The 19,990-nt window shown below is 41.6% G+C and overlaps 1 protein-coding gene across 1 annotated transcript; it reads right to left on the bottom strand.

Moving 5' to 3' along the window:
* Positions 1–1,901: 1,901 nt before the first annotated feature.
* On the bottom strand, positions 1,902–15,675 carry MGAR (mitochondria localized glutamic acid rich protein). The gene is made up of 4 exons (XM_011760786.3): positions 15,273–15,675; positions 10,469–10,572; positions 4,816–4,909; positions 1,902–2,779 (listed from the first exon to the last, which is right to left on the bottom strand). The coding sequence occupies exons 1-4, from the start codon at positions 15,352–15,354 to the stop codon at positions 2,337–2,339; spliced, it is 723 nt and encodes a 240-aa protein (XP_011759088.1). The 5' UTR covers positions 15,355–15,675; the 3' UTR covers positions 1,902–2,336.
* Between the last annotated feature and the right edge of the window lie 4,315 nt (positions 15,676–19,990).

Genomic DNA, 19,990 nt, shown 5'->3' with positions numbered 1-19,990 from the left:
CTGACCTCAGGTGATCTGCCCACCTTGGCCTCCCAAAGTGCTGGGATTACAGGTATGAGCCACCTTGCCTGGCCTGTTTTTTTTTTTTTTTTGAAACACTCCTGGTAGACTCTGTAAAATACCTAGAATTGTGGCGATTCATCCTATGATTACCAGAAGGATGAAGCCAAAACATTCTTTTTTTATTGACACAGAATCTTGCTCTGTCGCCTAGGCTGGAGTACAGTGGCATGAACATGACTCACTGCAACCTTGACTTCCTGGGATCAAGTGATCCTCCTGCCTCAGCTTCCTATGTAGCTGGGACCACAGGCATTCACCACCACACTTGGCTAATTTTTTGTTTTTTTTGTAGAGACAAGGCTGCTCAGGCTGGTCTCAAAGTCCTGGGTTCAAGTGATCCTCCCGCCTTGGCCTCTCAAAGTGCTGGGAATACAGGTGTGAGCCACTGTGCCTTGCCCAAAACATTCTTGATAGAGCAGGACAACAGATACAACCAGGGTCTTGATGACTGAGCCATGAAATAAGCCAACCCTGGATATCTAGTTATATAATAACAATCTATCTAGTTATGTAATAACAATCTCTGTCATTTAATCCCTCTTGAGTATGTTTCTGTTATTTTTAGTAGAAAATGGAGGAAAATGCATTTGTATGTGTGTGCAAGGTCTCATTGCCCTCTAGCTGAAGAGTGATACAACTCCAGAATCCTATTCTTAGAGCCTGCTTCCTAGGATCACTTCCAGTACCAATGATCTAAAGTGACGTTCCCTAGAAACAGGAATTCTTTGGCCGGTCTTTTATGAGAGGAGTATTCCCCAGAGAATGGAGGGACGAAAGCAGAAAAGGGCAGGGGGAAGAGCTAAGCAGGGAAGTCATCTCGCCGGAGATCAACTTCAATCTGCTCCTTGGGGTGGGCTGGAGCATGAACTATTCAATTGTACTGCAGAGTCGGTGTCACCTTTTGTAATACTATGGCAGTCAGTCATTGGTTGTGAACTGCCTATGGTGATGGTGGTGCGTGGGGTATAACACCCATAGCAGCTGGGGATAAATGTACCCAGTTAAGGAGCCCAATTAAGGGGATCTAGGCAGAGCGTCGGCAGTGTCCACTACAATTTCCCAACTTACTCCATAGCCAAAACCTTACATGACCCTGCATGATCTAGCCCACCTCACCTCCCCACTCCCTTTCTCTCTGAGACCATCTCTGGCTACTCTCCCTCTTTTTCACTCCACTTTAGCCACACTGGCCACCTCACAATTTCTCAAATTCCCAGCATGATCCTGTTTTAGATCCTTTGCCCTTTTCTGTTCCCTTACCTGGCAGATCCCCCTAACTCCTACCATTGGATGGTCCCTTATATATCTTGCAGGTTTCTACGCAAAAGATACCTTCCTAGTAAGGCCTCTTTTAGCCATCCTACCTAAAATTACAACTTCCACCTCGAACTAACACAATCCTTTTATTTTCATTACTTTTATCCTTAGCACTTATCAGTATCTAATATACTATATAATTTTCTCATTTGTCTTGTTACCTGGTTCCACTCTAGAATATAAACTGGGAACACTTAAAACAATGCCTATTATGTTGTAAGTGCTCAGCTAATATTTGTTGATCACGTGAATGAATGAATGATTCCTGGCACAAAGTGTTAATCCTCAATAAATATTGTTTGAACTGAACTGAAACAGAAAATATCTACATAGTTCCCTTTGTAAGTACTATAGATGGGAGAGGGCATACATATTGTTATATGCAGGGTTCTCCATAGACTATATGCTGTTTCTTCAATAATATTACGAAAGCTTGCATTTCTCATGTGATGTTATGTATGTGTATGTTAATATGTATTATTTGTACATGCAAATATTAGTGAAAAAAGTAGAAGCACCAAAGCTTTTCTAATTTTATTTGACTCAAACTATATTTTAGACCTACATACCATACAATAAAGTAAGCTAAAAGCATAGCAAAATTAAAGTAAATACAGGTTGTATGGATAGCTCAATTTCTCTCATATAAAATGTCAATTCAGAGATAGAGTGATAAAAGAAAAATGTTTAGGAAAAAAAAAGCCAAAGATGAAACTATTTAAGCTCTTTACTGCAATGTCATATTCTGATCTCAGACAGTAGAAGAGTAATAAGAAATGTACAATCTCAAGTCTCTCAGTCCTAAAATCTATCAGTGGATGCCAAAAATCTTCAAGACACATTAACATTTTCTAGAAAATGTCTTTTTTTTTTTGTAAACTAAGTGTACTAAAAACACAAAAGCACTTATCAGACACTCTATGGCATTTGTTGCTGAAATGTCTACCAGCTGGAGATTAGCCTTGAGCGGAAGCAGCCTCAGAGCCAACACTGGCTTCCTCCTGTAAATCATCTCCAGCAGAGGACTCTGACTCAGCTGGAGAATTTTCTTCTTCTAGTTCAGCATATTCATCAGAGCTTTCGTTCTCTGTTGTATCTTTATCATTATCGATGGTGACAGCTTCATCCAGGGCAGCATTTGTAACCTCTGGGGTTGTTTCAGGGTTTACTTCTGCGGTTTCCCTTGCTGCTGCATCTGTCACCTCTGGCCCAGTTTCAGCACTGACTGCTGTGGTCTCCGGAGCAGCCTCCACGTGACCTGGACAGGCAGATGCCTCTTTTATGACCACAACTGTAGCACCGGGACTTTCTTCAGCATCTACCACCTCGGCTTCCACTGCAAGTACTTCTGGGGCTTCTGAACTTGCTTTCTCAGTTTCCGCAACATTCTCCTTTTCACCTTTAAGAATGAGTCATTAAGCAAGGTATTAATTTAAAGATCGCGGGAAGGCAATGAAACACTGTGGTCATTTAAACACGTAAGACAGAGCTACATGCACCGATGTGTAACCGTCTTCAAGGTAGACTCTCAAGTGAAACAGCAAAAAAAGAACAACGTATACAGTCTGCTAGTATTGTTAGGGCAAAATGGGAGGGGAGCAGGAGGCGGGTAAGTTGTATGCCTACGTAATTGTATTTGCAAAAACTCTCCAGGAGGATTCAAATAAACTGGTTTTATTGGTTGCCTCTTGGAGGGAAAATGGGGGTTCTGCTTTTCTGTAAACTCTTTGAACTTAAAAAAATACACTTGAATATGTTACTTAGGCAAAGATGAAGAATACAAAAATAAGCAGCTACCCTATTCACCTTTCATGAGATAGCATGGAAGAGTAGCCAAGTTCCTAGCTGGTGACTCAGAAATCACTAATCCTCTCTCAACCTCATTTTTGTCATCTGTAAAATAGGGTATTCATAATATCTACTGCACAGGGCTATTGTAAAGATTAATTACAGGCCGGGCGCGGTGGCTCAAGCCTGTAATCCCAGCACTTTGGGAGGCCGAGACGGGCGGATCACGAGGTCAGGAGTTCGAGACCATCCTGGCTAACACGGTGAAACCCCGTCTCTACTAAAAAATACAAAAAACTAGCTGGGCGAGGTGGCGGGCGCCTGTAGTCCTGGCTACTCGGGAGGCTGAGGCAGGAGAATGGCGTAAAAACCCGGGAGGCAGAGCTTGCAGTGAGCTGAGATCCGGCCACTGCACTCCAGCCTGGGCGACACAGCGAGACTCCGTCTCAAAAAAAAAAAAAAAAAAAAAAAAAAGATTAATTACAATACTGTATATGAAAAGGGGATTAAAATAAAAAGTTCTATGCAAATGCTTATTTTATTAGTATTATAAATAACCACGTGATTATATTCAATAATATGTATTGATGATATTCTGTTTCTTCTTATTGTCATGACAGGTGAAAACTGGTTCATAAGCCCCTAATATCTCTATCCCTAAATAGTGATCATAGTAATTGATAATAATAGCTTGCAAAAAAGTATGGATTAAAGCAAGAAGGTGCTAGGCATAGTGGCTCATGCCTGTAATCCCAGCACTTTGGGAGGCTGAGGCAGGAGGGGATCATAGGAGTCCAGGAGATCAAGACGACCAGCCTGGGCAACATAGTGACACCCTGTCTCTGCAAAACATAAAAAATAAACTTGCTGGGCATAGCGGTGCATGCTTGTAGTTCTAGTTGCTTGAGAGGCTGTGATAGGAGGATTGCTGGAGCTCAGGAGTTCAAGGCTGCAGTAGGCTATGATTGCACCACTGCACTCTAGCCTGGTTGACAGAGGGAGAACCCATGGAGGGAAGTGGGAAGGGAAGGGGGAAGGGAAGGCAGGAAAGGAAGGAAAGGAGGGAGGGAGGGAGGAAAGGAAGGAAAGGAGGGAGGGAAGGAGGGAAGGAATGCAGGGAGGGAGGGAGGGAGAAAGAAGTGTAGGAAGCAAGGAACGAAAGAGTGAAAATATAAAGTTTCTGTTCCCATGGTCACCATTTTATCAAATGAAGGACTCAATATACACGACTGATCCTGTTGTGTCAAATGGACCTTGTTTGCACAAAGGCACACAGGTGATCTTAGCCCAAACTGAAAGATAATTAGTTATATTATTATTTTAAATAATGAGGAAAATGAAAGCTCATGCCTGCATGGGTGGATGCCTGAGCAGCGGAAAGTAATATTATCACAAGAAGTCAAAAGTCACTGGTCAGCAATATAACTGTAAAACGTTCATTTGTCAAATGCATGCATCCAAAAGGTGTAACAGTGTTCTTCAGGTTTCAGTTGAGCTTTTTCTTTCTAAATGAACTTATACCCAGAGTCATTCTGGATTAAGCTAGGAAAGAAGCCAAAAGCAAATAGTGTTCATTGCTAGACTAAACGGATGGAAATTAGTGCCTCAAAAAATAATTAAAAATAAAAAATTAAGAAATTCATTTACCTTGAAATGGATGTATCTCTGCTTTTGTTTTTTCTTTCAAATCTGTTATATGTTCTGTGTGTTTGGCTTGGTCTGATGTGACTGTCTTGTAAGCCTGAAAGTAAATGTATGCTTAGGTTTATATCTTGAACTTTAAGATTTGTCATGCCACATTACACATTACAAGGTACACTCAAGTCTCCTTGTAATCACCATTAGACGTTTAAACCATAATCCCAATGTAGCAAAGAAGAGAAACCAGTGCACACCACTTACTCTTTTACTTCCCTTTTGGAAACCTTTGTTATTAAATTGAATGCTTTAAAAAGGAAGAAAGGTGAGACAGGGGGTGAGGAGAGAAAAACTACCTATTGAGTATCATACTTACTACCTGGGTGATAAAACAATCTGTACATCAAACCCCCATGGCACACAATTTACCTATTAACAAACCTGCACATGTACCCCATAACCTAAAATAAAAATTTTTTTAAAAGGGAAGGAAATAAATGCACTATCTTAGCCAAAGATAACTAAAAAGGAAAAAAAGGAAATTATGCTACAACCAGAATATCCTGACAGGCATATACAAATATTCTCTAACATTTATCCTTGAGAAATGGAAATCTAGGTTCACATGAAAACCTGTACACAAATGTTCATGGTACCTTTATTTGTAATAGTCAAAAACTGGAATCAGGCCAGGCGCGGTGGCTCATGCCTGTAATCCCAGCACTTTGGGAGGCCAAGGCAGGTGGATCACCTGAGGTCAGGAGTTTGAGACCAGTCTGACCAAGATGGTGAAACCCCATCTCTACTAAAAATACAAAAACACCCAGGTGCGGTGGCACACACCTGTAGCCCTAGCTATTCAGAAGGCCGAGGTGAGAGAATCGCTTGAACCCAGGAGGTGGAGGTTGCAGTGAGCCGAGATAGCGCCATTGCACTCCAGCCTGGGCAACAGAGTAAGACTCCATCTAAGAAAGAAAGAAAGAGAGAAAGGAGAGAAAGGAGAGAAAAGAGAGAAAAGGGAGAAAGAAGGAAAAAAGGAAAGAAAGAGAGAGTATTCGGAAGCTATTTTAATCATAGACGAAATGTGCAGGCTTCCTTTCATTTTATATTTAAGTAGTCTTCTTTGGCCTGTGTTCATATTGGAAAATGATATTAAAAAATGAAAATCTCATTATTCAGTTACTATTGTTTATATTAATTTAGCTTTTTAAAAAATGTTGGTAGTGGTTTAACTTTTAATGGTAAGATGATAGATTTCTAAAATTTATTTATATATAGTGTCTTCTAAATTTTTAATAATCAGAAACCAAATACCTTATTTAAAAATTGTACTACTTAATTACAAACAATTTTACAGTATAAAAATTATGCTGTACATGTTCTCACTCATAGGTGGGAATTGAACAATGAGAACACTTGGACACAGGATGTGGAACATCACACACTGGGGCCTGTCGTGGGGTAGGGGGAGGGGGGAGGGATAGCTTTAGGAGATATACCTAATGTAAATGACGAGTTAATGGGTGCAGCACACCAACATGGCACATGTATACATATGTAACAAACCTGCACGTTGTGCATATGTACCCTAGAACTTAAAGTATAATAATAATAAATAAAAAATATGCTGTGAAAATAGTAAGTCTGTAATGTCGGGGCTAGGCACACTGGCCCACACCTATAATCCCAGCACTTTGGGAGGTTGCTGGCAGATCACCTGAGGTCCGGAGTTTGAGACCAGCCTGACCAACATGGAGAAATTCCGTCTCTACTAGAAATACAAAATTAGCCAGGTGTGGTGGTGCATGCCTGTAATCCCGGCTGTTTGGGAGGCTGAGGCAGGAGAATCACTTGAACCCTAGAGGCAGAGGTTGCGATGAGCCAAGATCGTGCCATTGCACTCCAGTCTGGGCAACAAGAGTGAAACTCCGTTTCAAAAGAAAAAAAAAAAGAAAAAGAAAAAGAAAAGAAAAGAAAAGAAAAAAGAAAAAAAAAATCTGGGTTGGGCACGATGGCTCAAGCCTGTAATCCCAGCACTTTAGGAGACCAAGGTGGGCGGATCACGAGGTCAGGAGATCGAGACCACGGTGAAACCCCGTCTCTACTAAAAGTACAAAAAATCAGCCGGGTGTGGTGGCGGGCGCCTGTAGTCTCAGCTACTCGGGAGGCTGAGGCCGGAGAATGGCGTGAACCCGGGAGGTGGAGCTTGCAGTGAGCTGAGAACGCGCCACTGCACTCCAGCCTGGGCGAGAGGGAGACTCCGTCTCAAAAATAAATAAATAAATAAATAAATTAAATAAATAAATAAATAAAATAAAATAAAAATAAGTTTCTGAGGATTAGAATATGTATTTTGGTTTGGTTTGGCCGTCTTACATAGTCTATGAAACTGCTTCTAGTTATGACTAAACATCCCTTTATTCATATTTCTTTTTTTTTTTTTTTTTTGAGACAGAGTCTCACTCTGTCACCCAGGCTGGAGTGCAGTGGTGCAGTCTTGGCTCGCTGCAACCTCCATCTCCCAGTTTGAAGCAAACCTCTGCCTCAGCCTCCAGAGTAGCTGGGATTACAGATGCCCGCCACCAAGCCCGGCTAATTTTTGTATTTTTAGTAAAAATGGGGTTTCACGGCCGGGCGCGGTGGCTCAAGCCTGTAATCCCAGCACTTTGGGAGGCCGAGACGGGCGGATCACGAGGTCAGGAGATCCAGACCATCCTGGCTAACACAATGAAACCCCGTCTCCACTAAAAATACAAAAAAATTAGCCGGGCGTGGTGGCAGTGCCTGTAGTCCCAGCTACTCGGGAGGCTGAGGCAGGAGAATGGCGGGAACCCGGGAGGCGGAGCTTGCAGTGAGCCGAGATCGCGCCACTGCACTCCAGCCTGGGCGACAGATCGAGACTCCGCCTCAAAAAAAAAAAAAAAAAAAAAAAAAAAAGGGGATTTCACCATTTCTTGGCCAGGCTGGTCTTGAACTCCTGACCTCGTGATCCTGCCTTGGCCTCCCAAAGTTCTAGGTTTACAGGTGTGAGCCACTGCGCCCGGCCTGCCTTTATTCATATTGTTGTAGGACCAAACCAAAATATAGTGACTGTGTACTCATAGTTTACAAAGAATTTCTGCTTATTCTACTTTTTTTTTTTTTTTTTTTGAGACGGAGTCTCGCTGTGTCGACCAGGCTGGAGTGCAGTGGCCGGATCTCAGCTCACTGCAAGCTCTGCCTCCCGGGTTTTTACGCCATTCTCCTGCCTCAGCCTCCCGAGTAGCCGGGACTACAGGCGCCCGCCACCTCGCCCGGCTAGTTTTTTGTATTTTTTAGTAGAGACGGGGTTTCACCGTGTTAGCCAGGATGGTCTCGAACTCCTGACCTCGTGATCCGCCCGTCTCGGCCTCCCAAAGTGCTGGGATTACAGGCTTGAGCCACCGCACCTGGCCTCTACTTTTATTCTTTCTTAACATTTTTTGTAGAGATGGGGTCTCGCTATGTTGGCCGGGCTGGTCTGAAACTCCTGACCTCAAGCAATTCTCCTGCCTTGGCCTCCAAAGTGCTGGAATTACAGGCATGAGCCACCACTCCAGGCTCTACTTTTATTCTTTTTCTTTTTTTCTTTTTTAAGACAGGGTCTTGTTCTGTTGCCCAGGCTTGAGTGCAGTAGTGCAATCTCGGCTCACTGCAACCTTAACTTCCCTTAACTTCCTAAGCGATCCTCCCATCACAGCCTCCTAAGTACCTAGGACCACAGGTGCACACCACCACGCTGGGCTAAGTTTTAAATTTTTTTGTAGAAATGAGGTCTCACTATGTTGCCCAGGCTAGACTCAAACTCCTGGACTCAAGCCTCCCAAAGTGCTGGGATTACAGGCATGAGCGACTGCACTACTTTTATTCTTTTTTTTTTTTTTTTTTTTTTGAGACAGAGTCTGGCTGTCTCGCCCAGGCTGGAGTGCAGTGGCACGATCTCAGCTCACTGCAAACTCTACCTACTGGGTTCAAGTGATCTCCTGCCTCAGCCTCCGGAGTAGCTGGGATTACAGGCACCTGCCACCACGCCTGGCTAATTTTTGTGTTTTAGTAGAGATGAGGTTTCACCATGTTGGCCAGGCTGGTCTTGAACTCCTGACCTCAGGTGATCCACCAACCTTGACCTCCCAAAGTGCTGAGATTACAGGTGTGAGCCACCATGCCTGGCCTACTTTTATTCTTAATAAAGATTATATTTTGATTTAGAAAGTTTATGACAAAATGGTGAATGACTCAACAGGCTTATCTTACTTACCTAAAAAATGTCTGTTATTTTAGTCCCAAAATCTCACTATTAAAACCTTTGTCTTACAGTGGTTACCTGGAGGGAATTAACATGGGGACTGGGAAGGAAAATATACTTTTTATTTTATATATATCTATGTTACATTTTTTAAAAACTTATGAACAAATATGAATTTTTCAAATAATAAAACTGTGTGAAAATTTAAAACTAACAAAATTATGGAGACAGTAAAAAGATTGGGAGGAGAGGGGGAGAAATGAGTAGGTGGAGTAGAGGGATTTTTAGGGTGATGAAACTACTCTGTATGATACTATAATTTATTCTGTATGATATTGTAATATATTTGTAAAAACAGAATATACAACGCAAAGAGTGGATCCTCATGTAAACCCTGGACTTTAGTTAACAATAATATATCAATATTGGCTTGTCAGTTTTAACAAATATTCCACATCAATGCAAGATTTTAATATGGGAAAGGAGGAGGGGGTGTGAGGGGGTATATGGACGTTTCTGTACTTTCTGCTCATTATTTTGTAAACCTAAAACTGCTCTAAAAAAGACTATTAATTTTTTAAATAGTTATATTAATTTTTTTTTTTTTTCTTTGGAAACAGAGTCTCACTCTGTCATCCAGGCTGGAATGCCATGGTGTGATCTCGGCTTACTGCAAACTCAGTCTCCTAAATTCAAGAGATTCTCCTGTCTCAGCCTCCTGAGTAGCTGGGATTACAGGATGCACCACCACACTGGCTAATTTTTGTATTTTTAGTAGAGATAGGGTTTCACCATGTTGGCCAGGCTGGCCTCAAACTCCTGATCTCAGGTAATCCACCTGCCTCAGCCTCCCAAAGTGCTGGGATTACAGGTGTGAGCCACTGCGCCCAGCTCCTATATTAATTTTTAAGTTAATCTTTCAAAATAGTTATTTTAAAATGTTAATAATAGTGCCTACCTTATAGAATTGTTCTAATCATTAAATGATCCAGGAGTCTGGCATATGATAAACACTCAAGTATCAGCTATCATTATTAGCATTTGTAATAACATTATTTTTACTGAAAATCATCCATATTAATGGTATTAAGAAATGCTGACTTTACACATACAAAAATCTTCATAATTTAGAAAGCTGAGGTTCAAATGAAATAAAATTTAAAAATAAACAAAAATGAAGAACCTTCATAATAGTCTAGTTAATACATTCTTAGGAAAACCCTGTATTTCTAATGATTGCAAGGTATTTTTCAGATGTATATGCTTAATGACACTTAAATCTATTGCTATGTTGTATATTTAATTAATCCCATGTCCTGATCTCGACATTGCTTTGAGCTTTACCATGAGTTGTAAAATACATGAATTCTTGAGCACTGTGGTTGTATAATCACTTACATAATATCCACCAGCACTGACTGTGACGCCTACAACCAGATAATAAATCATATTTGATCCAGATGATCCAGGGAATCTGTTAGATGAAATCCGGCGCAGAGATGCTAGGAAAACAACGTTTAAACACAGTTAGCTTTACTACTTGAGCAAAACTATTTTAAATAATTACATCTTTTAAAATTTTTCTCCTCAGTGAACCTAGAATCATTAACATCAAGTGATTTTAGCTTAAGGGAATACGGTATTACAAGGCTGGGTAATAATTCCACTTGACATTCTCCCAATCTAATTTGATAAACACTCATGAAACCTGTCATCTTGATGCTGACCATCATGCCTTCTTGGAAGGGGTGCAGGTGTGGGTAAGGAGAAATGACAAAAGCTCTAAACAATTTTAACAGCCAAATGAAGTGTACATTAGCAAAAGAAAGCCATGTACTATATGTACTCCACTACAGGATTCAATGAAAATGATAATTTTATAATGAATTCAGTATGTTTATACCTAAAATGTAATACAATTTGTATTTATATGTTAAATCAAGCATTTATGTTGAAATCATCATATTTCTATAAATCTGTAATACAAATGTAGATATAGAAAGAAATCTCAATTTTTCTCTTATAAAGCAAAGATGGGCATATAAAGGTTTTTAAGCCAAATGTTGCCACAAGGTTGTATCTGAAATAGAAGTATAATTCTGTATAAACTAACAGAAACAGATAAAAGTACTATATTATTATATTTAAACATATTTATTTTGTAGTACTAACATTTGCATATCCTATAATGCCCTGGAATTGAAATTTTTACAATAAACTCAAAGTTGGAAGGAGCTTAAAGTATATACAACTCAAATTCTTTATTTTAAAGATAAAGACATAAAGACATTTATGTATTCTTTCAACTAACACAACTGAGCATCTACTATGTATTTGGAACTGTTAGAAGCATTAAGAATACAACCGTGAACAAGACAGACAAGGTCCCTTGTCTCAAGTCATTCATAGTCTAGAAGGAGGATATGAACATACAGACAAATAATTGTGATGTTGTATGGCAAATGTAATAAGTGCTAAGTCAAGCTACATGCAGAGAAAAAATTCAGTTAGTTGGCCAAGGTAACTGTCATAATAGAAGAGACCTGAGTTTTGAAGGAAAATAAGAGTTTGTCAGATAAATAAGGGAAAGAAGAATGGCACTGGAGGCAGAAGGTGTAACGTGTATGAGCGTTTTGTGACCCAGAAGGTACAAAGTACAGGATGAATATCCTTCATCTAAAATGCTAGTGGTGGGTGGAGTGGCTCATGCCTGTAATCCCAACATTTTGGGAGGCAGGGGTGGGAGGATCACTTGAGCCCAGGATTTCAAGACCAGCCTGGGCAATGTGGTGAACCCCATCTCTACAAAAAAAATTTTATAATATTAGCTGAGAGTGGTGGTATGCGTCTGTAGTCCCAGCCCCTTCGGGAGGCTGAGGCAGGAAGATCGCTTGAGTCCTGCAGTGAGCTGTGATTGTACCACTGCACTCCAGCCTGGGCAACAGAGTAAGATTCTGTCCCAAAAAAATAATTAAAATAAAATAAAATGCTTGGGATCAGAATTGTTTTGGGTTTTGGATATTTTTTATTTTGAGATATATGCATACACATAATGAGATATCTTGGGGATGGGACTTAAGTCTAAACACAAAATTCATTTATGTTTCATATATACCTTACACACGTAGCCTGAAGGTAATTTTATACAATATTTTGAATAATTTTGTGCATGAAACAAAGTTTGTGTTAAGTACTTATATGTAAAATTTTCTACTTGTGGCATCATGTCAGTGCTCAGAAAGTTTCTAATTTTGGAGCATTTTGGGTTTTAGATTTTCAGATTAAGCATGTCCAACCTGCAATTTGATGTGGCCTAACATAAAGTATAGGGGTACAGGGACTAGTGGAAGACTATGATTTGCACAGGGCAAATCTTAAGACATTTGCACTGCTTACAAACCTTCATAGTAGCAAAATCACAATGATTTCCTGTTTATGTTCTTAGTTTGGATATAAATGGCCATTTCTTGGAAAAAAATTTTTTTCCTTCTAATGTGCCCCAAAGGCTATGAGAAGAGGTTATGGCTTTGACTTGTGGTGGGACTTCTGATGGCTTAAAAGTACATCTGTGATCAAACAGGGAATATACAGCCTTCATATTTCTCAAACAGACAAAAATATCAGAAATATTTTTTAAATAGAACTAAAATTATCAGAGATTTAAATAGACTTAAATACAAATATAATGATGGACAAGTTACTTAAAAAGACAATGAAATGAGAAATTTTCAATAAGGATTAATTAGACAAATTTAAGCACATTCATACAATGTGAAACAAATAGACATAACTTGCAGAACAATATTTACTTATGTGAGAAAATATTTACAATGTATTAGGTGAAAAGTCATAGCAAAATACTCTGTATGGGACTATCCCAGATTTGTGGAAATAATGTGCATAAGGAAGGAATGAGGCAAAAAAACGGTTTGGAAAACTAAATATACTAAAATGTAACTAGTTGTGTTCACTGAGTGGTGGGATTACAGGTGAATTCCATTTCCTATTTTACCTGTTTTTCCCCCAATTATCTATTATAAACTTATTTATTCATTAAAAATTACCCTTTTAAGGCTGGGCTCAGTAGCTCACACCTGTAATCCCAGAATTTTGGGAGGCCGAGGCAGGAGGATCACCTGAGGTCGGGAGTTCAAGACCAGCCTGACCAACATGGAGAAACCCCGTCTCTACTAAAAATACAAAATTAACTGGGCGTGGTGGTGCATGCCTGTAATCCCAGGTACTTGGGAGGCTGAGGCAGGAGAACCACTTGGACTTGGGAGGCGGAGGTTGTGGTGAGCGGAGGTTGTGGTGAGCCGAGATCAGGCCATTGCACTCCAGCCTGGGCAAAAAGAGTGAAACTCCGTCTCAAAAAAAAAAAAAAAAAAAATTACCCTTTTAAAAGCAAAAAGGAGAGAACAAAATGTGATGAGACACAGTTAAAAATTTTTCCTTCAATGAAACTGAAAAAAATTTATTTTTCATCAAAGTAGAAAGTATCAACAAAAGATTAATGTCCACGACAGAAGACAAATTTGTTTCCAGTCAATAATAGTTCTTACATTTTAAGTGCTGCAAAAATAGTATTTAGTTGAAAATTAGAGAAAGACCAGTACCTTTGCAAGCAGCATTGCTAGATACGTATTTAAAATTTTTAAACTACTTCTATTTTGCCGCAAATTGGGAAGAAAATTATTTGGAATTTCTGCAGCTACAAAAAATAGTGCGTGTGTGTGTGTTTGTGTGTGCGTGCAGGCGCGCACGTTGTCGGTGGGGAACGCAGACAGATAAAACGAAAGGCCACGGTCAGAGGACTAATCTTTCTCCCCATTCCCTACAGAGCAGTCCCGTTATATTACGAAGTTTAAAATCTCCCTACTTCATCAGGAGAGAGATATATATATATTTAAAAGCTCTATATTATTTGGTATAAAGGTCTAGAAAAATAAAGACAATAAAGATCTAGGAAAACGAAGACGTCTTGTTTCTGATACTTGAGGGGTAACTTCCTCCCACCAGCATTTTAAAAGAAAAATAAAGCGAGTTGGTTAGACCTCGTCCTTCTCTCCCACCACCACCAACAGAGGCCCAATCAACGTGAAAAAAATCGGCCCATGGAATTCTCCGCGCACGTCTTTTTCTCCGGCCGGATACTCTGGGCTAAAATTACCTCGGAAGCCTCAGAAAGCGAGGGGAAGCGAAGACAGCATTAAAAACGCTTCACGATGTTGTCTAAGAACCGTTCCCCAATCGGGAGTGGAAGAGAGAGGGGTGACGGATGGGGACTAGGGAAAGGCGGCTGGGGCTGAACCGCCCCGGAGCGCAAGCCTGGTCCCAGAGCCGCAGGCTGCTGGGAAGAAAAACAATCTTCCTTGCTCACACCTGCTAAGCACCTACTATGTTCCAGGCACTATACGAGGCGCTTTTCTATACGTCCATTTTTATTTAATAAGCTTCCAGTTCACACTGAAACTCCCCCTTTAGTTAATTTCTGAGTACCCTGCTTTTTCTCGCGCATCCCCAGATCCAAAGGTGTCGATATTTGGACAGAGCCAAGCAGCTGCAGGACGACCTGCAACCTCAAAGGAAAGTGCCCCGAAGGCCGCTTCCTTTTTGGGGGTTGTGGATCTCAGAGCCAGGCGCTCGCGGGGTTCAGGCTGCTGAGACCCTGCCGAGGGTTAGATTTATTTACCCCACGAACATTCGCCCAGTGTCCACTGAGCGGGCCCTGCTTCTCTGCCTCCCAATGCTTACAGGGCCGGCTCATTCCCACCCTTCCTCTGCTTCCTCAGGAGGTTGGAGAGCGAATAGTGCCTCTAACAATAAAAGTGGTATGCTACAACTTTGTCAGCCAGGCACGTTTCTAAGTGCTTTTAACCAAACATTAACTCATTAAAAAGCAAAACTATTATCGCCCTCATTTTATAGATGAGGAAACAGGTTAAGCCATTTGTCCAAGATCAGGATGCGAACCCAGCTAATCTGGACTCAGAGGCACACCGGAAAGTTCCCTACTTCCAAAGCCTGCAGAAGCTTCGGGACGTCTTCCCGGGAGTCTCCTCCGTTCTCCTCGACCTCCAATCCAGGCTTCTGCTGCTCTGGGTCGGGTTTGGCCAACTGGGTGCCGGCCGGTACCCGGGCGCGGGCGAAATCTGCACCCTAGGCGCCCGTCCTCCTCTCCGGGCTAGATCTCCTTACTCACCGTCCTTCCCGAGCGGTGCGGGGTTGGGGGGCGCCCTCAGCGGCAGCGCCAGGGTCTTGGAGACCGCCCTGCGGAGATACATCGCGCCCGCTGTCCGCCGCGCAGCAGGCTCCGTACCCAGGCGCAGGCTGCCCTTCCACAGTGAGGCTGAGAGCCTGGCAGCGCCCCGCCCGGAGAAGGCACGTCGACCTTCATCCAGCCCCGCCTCCGCGGCCCCCGGGAGGTGGGGAGACCTTTGTAGTCCTCACCATCCTCCCCTAACCCATCTCCAGCTCTGTTGCTTTCCCTGAAGTCTCGAGAGCTGACCGCGGCATCTCAGAAAAGGGATGGGGAACCTATAAGTCGCCGTCGCCTGCCTGACTCGTTCTGTACCACTGAATGTATCTCCTCACAGCACGCTGGAAATGTTTTGAGAATTGGACGAGATTAAGATAAGGACACAGTTTATCACGCTGGATGTAATCTGAACCCACTTTATCTCACGCATTCCATTAGCTTTCCTAGGAGAGGGGAGGATAGCGGGAAGTTTCTTACAAATGCAAGGAGCGCAGGGGTAGCCTCAGCCTTCCATTAGCGCACTGCGTGATGCTCAGAATCGTAAGAAAATCTCCAGACAATGATTGAATTTCTAGACAGTTCACCGTTACAATGACTTTAAAATATAAACTCCAAAAACACTGTATATTCCTCTATGGGATGTGAAATTAATATTTCCACATCAGCGGCCTGGCGCAGTGGCTCACGTCTATAATCCCAGCACTTTGGGAGGCCGAGGCAGGCGGATCACTTGAGGTGAGGAGTTGGAGACCAGCCTGGGCAACATGGCGAAACCCCGTTTCTACTAAAAATACAAAAAGTTAGCCAGGCGTGGTGGCGCGCGCCTGTAATCCCAGCTACGCGGAGACAGGAGAATCGCTTGAACCCAGGAGACGGAGGTTGCAGTGAGCCAGAGATCATGCCACTACATTCAAGCCTGGGTGACAGAGCAAGACCCTGTCTCAAAACCAAAACAAAACAAAACACCCCAAAACTAAAAAACAAAACAAAACACATCAACTAAAAATACTAAATTATTAGTTTCTTCCGTCTCACTGTGGCTACAGGAACTTGTCATGGTTTGAATATGGAAACCAATAATTTATTAAGTTTATAACATTGTCTAAATGATTACTCTTTGGAAGACACCATTTCCTACTACAATAATCCCTTATGTGTGTTTGCCACTTGAAACATTATAAAGCACTTTCACATCTATTATCTCTTTTAATTTTCACTGCAACCCTCTGAGGGAGGTGGCAATTATTCCCTTTAGCAAAGGTGGTGGGTGGGAATGTCCAAGGATTTACTGGTGGTCATGAATTAAAAAAACAAAAAGGACGTGAACATAATACTTCTAGCTTAAAGTTCTGTTGACATGTAACAGGCACAATATTTGTTCATTTGCTATGTAAATAAACATTTCTCAGAAGTTATAGTCTTGAACCCAATTATAATTATATTTAACATATTCTCATATGAAGAGTACAAGCCAGTGATCAGATTGGTTTTTTGATACTCAAAAAGACAGTTAACTAGTTTAATCACTAGGGTGACAGAGTGAGACTCCGTTTAAAAAAAAAAAGTTTACAACATAGATGAGTGTGGTGGTGCATGCCTGTAGTCCCAGCTACTCCGGAGGCTGAGGTGGGAGAACTGCTTGAGCCCAGGAGGTCAAGACTGCAGTGAGCTGAGATCTTGCCAGTGCACTCCAGCCTGGGTGACAGAGTGAGACCCTGTCTGAAAAACAAAAAACAAAACAAAACAAAAGCCACCCACAGTGGCTCACACCTGTAATCCCAGCACTTTGGGAGGCGGAGGCAGAAGGATTGCCTTGAGCTCAGGAGTTCAGGACCAGCCTGGCAAACATGGCAAAATCTTGTGTTTCTTTTTTAGAAAGAAAGAAAGAAAGAAAAAAAAAAGCACATTAGATATGAAATGTAAAAAATAAAGTAAAAAAAAAAGAAAAAGGATATAAAATGTGCTCAGCTAGTTGGAGGAAGCAGTGCTAGATTCTGACTTCCAGCCCAAGGTGAAGCTCAAGGCTCTCCTGCTGCCCTCTGCTGCCTTTCAGTGTGGCACATGGTGGGATTCATTGTATCCTACCATCTCTTATTAGATGGTAAGGTCCAGGGGGAGCTTATCACGCTCTCTAGGTTGAATGTGGCCATACCAGCTGGGATATAAAAGAACTGTGAGATAAATAGTGCCATTTCTCCAGATTATTTTCCTTAGTTAAAAGCTCATGCCTTTCAAGTTGAAGGGAATTTCTATCTACGCAACTGCTCCTGTGGCTTTCCATTTTGATGGCAAAATCTTTTCAAATCTTGATGAAATATTTTCCAAGAGAGGACATGCCCTCGAGTTGTCAAATTCACTCCATAGCAGACTATTTCTTCCAAACCCCAGATAAATTTAACATATTTTTGCTATGGAAGACTCTGTAAGGCTCAGCCAATAGTTTCCTAACATTAATCATACTGCTCATAATGCTGCCCTTGAGCACATCCTTGAAATTTTTCTTCGTTTGGTTGGAAAAACAAGAATTTAGGGTCAGAGATAACTCGGCTTACCTTAGATGACTTCCATCTAACTGTGATTATTGACAAAGATTATATTAGTCTTAAAAACATTATTATAAAGGTCCTCTACTGGCAACATTAATTATACTTTCAAGGCTTAAGTGCTATATAAATAAAATAAATTTTCAAAGATTGAGTGGTTTCCTGCATTTCACAGAAAAATCAGCTAAGTTTTTCTGAGCACTCAATTCTTAGGCTATTGCCTATACGTTTTAGGAGATAAATACTGACACACACTTAAACAATTTAGAGGAGCAACTAGGAGGACAAATTGGCAAGCAGTTAAGAAAGTCCTGATAAGCGTATGTTTCATGGTTTAAACTACTTAAAGTGAGGGAGAAAAGATAATCAAGGTGATCAATTCTCAGGCTATTCTTTTTTTGTTTTTTTGAGATGGAGTCTTGCTCTGTCTCCCAGGCTGGTGTGCAGTGGTACAATCTCGGCTCACTGCAACCTCCACCTCCCAGTTCAAGCAATTCTCCTGCCTCAGCCTCCCTAGTACTGGGACTACAGGTGTGTGCCACCACACCTGGATAATTTTTGTATTTTTAGTAGAGACGGGGTTTCACCATCGCCAGACTGGTCTCATACTCCTGACCTTGTGATCCGCCTGTCTCAGCCTCTTAAAGTGCTGGGATTACAGGCATGAGCCACTGTGCCCGGCCTGACTATTCTTGAATGTCACTCAGTACTATCCCCATCTATTAACTATCTCTTCTGTAACAAAATAAACATCAGATTTCCTAACACTTCTGTATTATTTTCCTAAGGATACAAACTTGGATAGTTTAAAACAATTTATTCTCTAATAGTTTTCTGGAGGATAGAAGTCCAAAATGAAGATGTTGGCAGGGCCATTCCCTCTCTGAAACCTATAGGGGATGTAAATTAAAATTAAATCCTGAGCTCCCTGCCAACTGAATAGACCTCCTCTTGGCCAAGGGGACCCCAGAAAAATCTTAAAAACCAAGTTTCTGGCCCTGAGGGGATGGGAGGTCAGACAACTCTCGTTATACCCGCTCCCTTTTGCACTTTAGATACAATAACTGGCCAGCATAAATGTTAAAATAGAGATCCTAAAACTGATGGATTAGAGTGGCAATAAGATACCAAATTATAAATGGGAGTTAAGGCCATGCTAGGCAAGGGTTAAGTCACTCACTCCTACACTTAAAGAATAAACGATTCCTAACTGCCACAGGTTTTTCTTTCTCTCTAGCAGCTAAACAAGCACTGGCATCCAGATAAGGAATATTAAAACAATTGTAGCTCATCAACAGACACTAACTGGCCCCGTTCCACAAGCTATAGCTAGAGCTTTGGATGAGAGACTGATTTCAGTAACTTTCTCCTGATAAGACCACCAGGCTGGTGTGGTGGCTCATGCTTGTAATCACAGCACTTTGGGAGGCCAAGGAAGGAGGATCACTTGAGCCCAAGAGTTCAAGCCCAGCCTGGGCAAGATGTTGAGACTCCGTTTCTATTAAAACAAAAAGAAAAGAAAAGAAAATTGGCTGGGCGTGGTAGCACCCACCTGTAGTGGGATACCTTGAATCCAGGAGTTCAAGGATGCAATGACCTGATTGTGCCACTGAACTGCAAGGCCATGTTTCTTTGGAGGAAAAAAAAAAAGGACCACCTACCAGGGACTGGCTCTGGCCTGTTTACAGATGCTGAGCACTTGAGTCCTTCATATCCTAAAAAGATCTTTTGATATACAGGGCCTAATTATAATACATTGAAATGTTAAGTCTCCACTCCAAAGCGAACACAAGTTGTATATTACCTGCATGTTTGGCCAATATGCATGCATCAGGACTACTGATATCATTTGGCTCTGTGTTCCCACCCAAATCTCATGTTGAATTGTAACTTCCAGCGTTGGGGAAGGGACCTGGTGGGAGGTGATCGGATCATGGGGGTGGGTTCCCCCCTCACTGTTCTCATGATAGTGAGTTCTCACAAGATCTGGATGTTTGAAAGTGTGTAGAATTTTTCCCTTCGCTCATCTTCTCTCTCTCTCCTGCTGGCCATGTGAATAAGTGCTTGCTTCCCCTTTGCCTTCCACCATAATTAAATTTTCTGAGGCCTCTCTGAAGT

The sequence above is a fragment of the Macaca nemestrina genome, chromosome 3 (assembly GCF_043159975.1).
Source record: "Macaca nemestrina isolate mMacNem1 chromosome 3, mMacNem.hap1, whole genome shotgun sequence".
Lineage (NCBI taxonomy): Eukaryota > Metazoa > Chordata > Mammalia > Primates > Cercopithecidae > Macaca > Macaca nemestrina.
The sequence above is the reverse complement of the archived record's forward strand: the minus strand, read 5'-3'. Positions and strand labels throughout refer to the sequence as shown.

Bases quoted from the DNA above. Each gene is read 5' to 3' on its own strand.
- MGAR (XM_011760786.3), bottom strand. From the start codon at position 15,354: ATGTATCTCCGCAGGGCGGTCTCCAAGACCCTGGCGCTGCCGCTGAGG. The intron at 10,573-15,272 runs GTGAGTAAGGAG...TTGTTTTCCTAG, and splicing joins CGCACCGCTCGGGAAGGACG to CATCTCTGCGCCGGATTTCA. The intron at 2,780-4,815 runs GTAAATGAATTT...TCATTCTTAAAG, and splicing joins AGAGATACATCCATTTCAAG to GTGAAAAGGAGAATGTTGCG.